The 4453-nt window shown below is 36.6% G+C and overlaps 1 protein-coding gene across 2 annotated transcripts in view; it reads left to right on the top strand.

Moving 5' to 3' along the window:
- Positions 1–4453, top strand: part of PARVA (parvin alpha) — a 150722-nt gene that overhangs the window by 120360 nt on the left and 25909 nt on the right. For both annotated transcript variants that reach the window (XM_019519564.1, XM_019519565.1), the window contains exon 6: positions 729–844. In XM_019519564.1, coding sequence (XP_019375109.1) covers positions 729–844 — 116 coding nt within the window. The remainder of the gene's footprint in view (positions 1–728; positions 845–4453) is intronic.

The following is a 4453-nucleotide window of genomic DNA, read 5'->3' as shown; positions in this document are numbered from 1 at the left end:
AGTACTACCGAAGGGAAGCAAATGAATGCACTGTAAATCTGGATGCAAGCAATAAGAAGAAGAAAGGAAGTACTAAGAGTTAAAAATAAGATTCTATTCTGAGGCCAGCAGTTTGATACTTGATTAAAGGTTTCCTAAAGTCTTTTGATATCTTGTAAGTCTTCTTAGTGTTAACTACCCATATGAAACCTGCTGAGAAGAAACTAAAATAACAAGAATAACTGTAACAAGTTCATGAGGAATGTTTGAGTCATGAGTTTGGTAAGTTATTGCTCAATGCTTCAGCCAAAATAGGCTCGTTTATCATCCTGCAGACATTGTGACACTTAAAAATGAATAAAGTGCATGTTATGAATACAAAAATATCTTTCTGATAGTCCATAAATCCATACTCAAATAAAGAGGATGAAGGGGAGTGCAGTTTGAGCTGCCGTACTTGAAATCTGGCTTTTAAATCAGGTTTAGATTTCCATCTTCCCAGGCCAATGGCTTCCACACATAATGCAAAATCTAACCTTGGTCTTCAGGAGTACAGTTGAGTATTGCATTCCTACTACCTTCTATTTATGGAAGGCAGTTGAAAGAAAGGTACCCTGAAAGCACCCATCTGTGGGTCCAGGTACTAAGGGAAATGTATCCCATATGCCCATGAATCCCTGCAAGCAAAATGAAATATTTGCCTATGTTGCTTTGCCTTATGTAACTTGTGCTTTTAATATCTATTTCAGCTGTTCATGCAAAGAGTCTTGTAGCAATACTTCATCTTTTGGTTGCATTATCACAATATTTTCGGGCACCAATCAGACTTCCAGATCATGTGTCTATTCAAGTCGTCGTTGTCCAGGTAAGATAGGTGTAACTCAGCTGGTGAGAGTGCTGAAACTGATTGATGAATTTCTTGCATAATAAATGTAAAACATTTATGCTGTGTTGGCTCACAGTGCTTCACAAGTGAAAGGCAGAAGAACAAGTATTTTCCCAGACTGAGTTGTGGCTCTGAATATCTTATTTTGATTGCATAGTAGCCAGACTGTGACATTAAAAATGTATTAAACTTTATTATTGTTGGAATGCGTTTGTATATAAATCGCACAGTGTGATCTCTAAAGTTAATATTTTTCCCATTTTTGACGGCCGTCTCACTAGACTGTGTAGATATTCAAATCTGCTTTTGTAGTGAGTGATGAATTGTCATCATTTATTAAATTCAAATTCATGTTAGGTAAATAAATATTCCTTTTCAGCCTTATACACACTAATCTAGTCTAATCATAATTATGTCACCCTCATAAGACCATTAATTTGATCTTTTGTGCCAGTCGTGCTCCCTATTAGAGTCTCATCTGCTTCAATTTCCCAGGTTACTCTGTCTGTCATTTTTCTTACTAGATTCAGTTTGATTTGCACTTGCCATGTTTTGCCATTCCCATTTAATTTACTTTCTCTCTACATACCAGCTCTACCTTTATTTTTTGTGGCATAGTAGTCCTTACCTTTTTTATATATTTATTTCATTTACTGGTGCCATCCTGTAATGTCTGTTGCAAGAAATTATTACTTGGACTCCCTTCAGATCTAAAAAAATGAGCCGCATTTTTTTAAAACCCCATTCTTATATCAGACAAGTTTTTGAACTGGAAAACTTAAGGGGAAGTTCCGGCAGATGCATTTCTAAAAGACTTTTATCCAACTCGTTGGTGATAGAATTCCAGTTCGGGGGATGAAAGTGACTTGTTGTGAGTTTGCAGTGATGAATGTAAGACTTAAGAGGAAAGCAACTTTCAATCAAGCAACTTATCTTCTTGACGTGGGCTTTAAAATATTAATAATCAACATTTCTCTCAAAATACTAATGAAGACAGCCTAAGAAATCAGAAATGCAGCAATCATGTCATCCCATGGCAGAGGACCTAGGGAGGACAGGAAAGAAAAAAAAATGTATATGTATATAAGGAGTTGGACCATACATTCCTCTATATTGAGTCTGCTTAGACAAAACTCTTGAAGTCAGTAGTCTCAATTTGCCCCTTTTTTAATACACTTATATCAATCAAGAATAACTCTACTGAAGCCAATGGTGTTTTCAGAGCATAAAGTTCTCTTACTTAGTGGAAGTTTTATGTTAGTGTAGATTGTAGCATTGGGCTCACAGTCAGAGAAAGGCTGCCAACAAGCCCAGGGAGGCAAAGAGAAAAAAAACACAGAGCAAAACCATATTCACTTTCAGACATACCCTATTCAAGATATTGGTTTTAATTCAGTAATGTCTAATGCCTTCAATGACAGAGAGGAATCTGTGATCAGTTCGTGTTTTCATAAACTGAAATGCATGCTTTACAGACGTTACTGAAAAGGCCTAGAAGTACTGTAAAATTACTGTCTTCCACTGTCATGAGAGTGAACGCTCATCTTCCCCCAACAGAAATCTGTTAATCGATACTTTATTTCCTTTGTTCTAAATACCCAATGGTTTTCTTTTGCCCTTTATTTCGGCAATAAATAATATTTAAGAAATACCAGTATATAATATTTTACTAGTTATAACACCAATCACATTTGTATAATGACTCACATTTTTCTATAACAGGCAATTGTCTGTTATTTCAGTTTTCCATAGAAAAAAGTTTCTAAGCATTTTGCTGAAAATTCTAAGCATTTTGTGTGAAGAAAAATGTTTATGGGGAAAAAGTCAAAACATGTTAAAGCATTTTGATTCATTTGGTTTAGAACTTTATATAAAATGCAATATTAATGAAGTAGCAAAATAGTACAAAATATTAATAATACAAGAGCCAATAAAATATACACTGTGTTCTAATAAAAAGTTGCAATGAAACTCATTGGTATAAGTCAAAACAAAACATTTCAACACTATGTAAATAAACCATTTTTATTCCGAATGAAGATTTACAAGAAGACTGTTTAGAATTTCAGATTTTCAATCCACTTTGAAATAAAAAAGGTGCAAAATGTCCAACTTCCCTGCAGAGTGTGAATTACTACTCTCAATGAGCTCTGCTTAAGTGTAATATCCATCTAGAGACATAAGTCAAAATTTAGTGTTTTGATACAGTTGGATGTTTTTCCTTGTCCAGTGGAAATTGTATTGGACACTCTGAATGGTGATAAAGTAGAACATGAGGATTGGGTGGGTTTTTGAACATATTTATTTGACATACAGTTTGGAATGTGTAACTCCAAATTTCTATTAGTATTTATTTTTATTTTTGGGGATATTTACTATTCCCCACCTATCTTAAAACAACCCACACAATGAAAAGGTACTTTGCCAGCTATTGACAGAAGAAATGCTACATGAAGCATTTGAAAGTGCTGAAAATGCTTATATTAGTTTTTTAGAGGTCCATTCTCCAACTGCTGCATCTGGGACTTCCATGCTACTCGTTCATTGCAAGTCAAAAGCAAAGGAAAATACTCTATGAAACACAACATGTAGGTGGACCAATGTGAAGTGAAATGTCAAGTTGATGCGTGGTGTATTTGGACAGTGTGGAAATGTCATTAATGTTATTGGTGAAATGCCTAGCAAAAGACTGGAGCAGTGGTTTTCAAACTGGAGTAATGTACCCCTGCAATATGCAGTGTTTTGCCAAGGGGTGTGCACTCAAAATTTAATAATGTCAGTGGACCTTCTGATTGGTCAGCAGACTATAAGTACTGTAGTGGCATTGCCACATGTTAACTGATCAGAAGCTGAACATGCAGAAACGCATTGGGTGCAAGGGGTATAAGCAGCAATATTTTACTAGTAAAGGGGTTATGCAGCCAAAAAGCTTGAAAATCACTGGACTAGAACAAAGCATGGTGCCTGTTTTCCTATCAAAGAATGAGGGACTTAGGTACAGAACTCCCATTAATATTAACAGGAATTTTCCAGTTAGTGAAGTATTTGTTCTTTAACAGCACCAGACAGTGTCATTTGGTCACCTCTTAAGACTTGCTTACCCGCACACAGGCAATGGTATATAAGGGGCCTCATTATTCCCCTGCATCACCACTGCCTACGCAATGGGGAGAACAATTGCCACTGCTGTGCTATTATTCTCCCTCAGGGGCAGCGAGTGGGTGAAGCCTTGGCTCCATAATACATTAGCAGCATCTCTGATCCAGTGCATGAACAGTACTGGCAAAAAAAAGTTTCCTTCAGCCCTGGGGCAGAGGGGAAGAACCCAGTTGTGGCTCTCTGTTATAGTCTAGTACCTTCCCAGTTCCTGGGGCAGTGTAGACCCTTATCTAGCCAACAGTTTGAGGTCATGGTTCAGCTCAAAATAATGCAGTTTTTCAGTCATTTAAGCAGTGCGCAAGCTGTCTCAGCAGCTATCCTCCTTTTTCTTGAGACTTTTATGAAAGTCACCCAAATGTGTGTGTGCTTTTAATGTGTAGAAGTTCTTATAGAATCATAGAAAACTAGGGTTGGAAGGGATCTCAGGAG

Source organism: Gavialis gangeticus, unplaced genomic scaffold, assembly GCF_001723915.1.
Source record: "Gavialis gangeticus isolate Ggan-Ray unplaced genomic scaffold, GavGan_comp1, whole genome shotgun sequence".
NCBI classification, from domain to species: Eukaryota; Metazoa; Chordata; order Crocodylia; family Gavialidae; genus Gavialis; species Gavialis gangeticus.
Note: the sequence above shows the minus strand (reverse complement) of the source record. Positions and strands in the feature narration are given on the sequence as shown.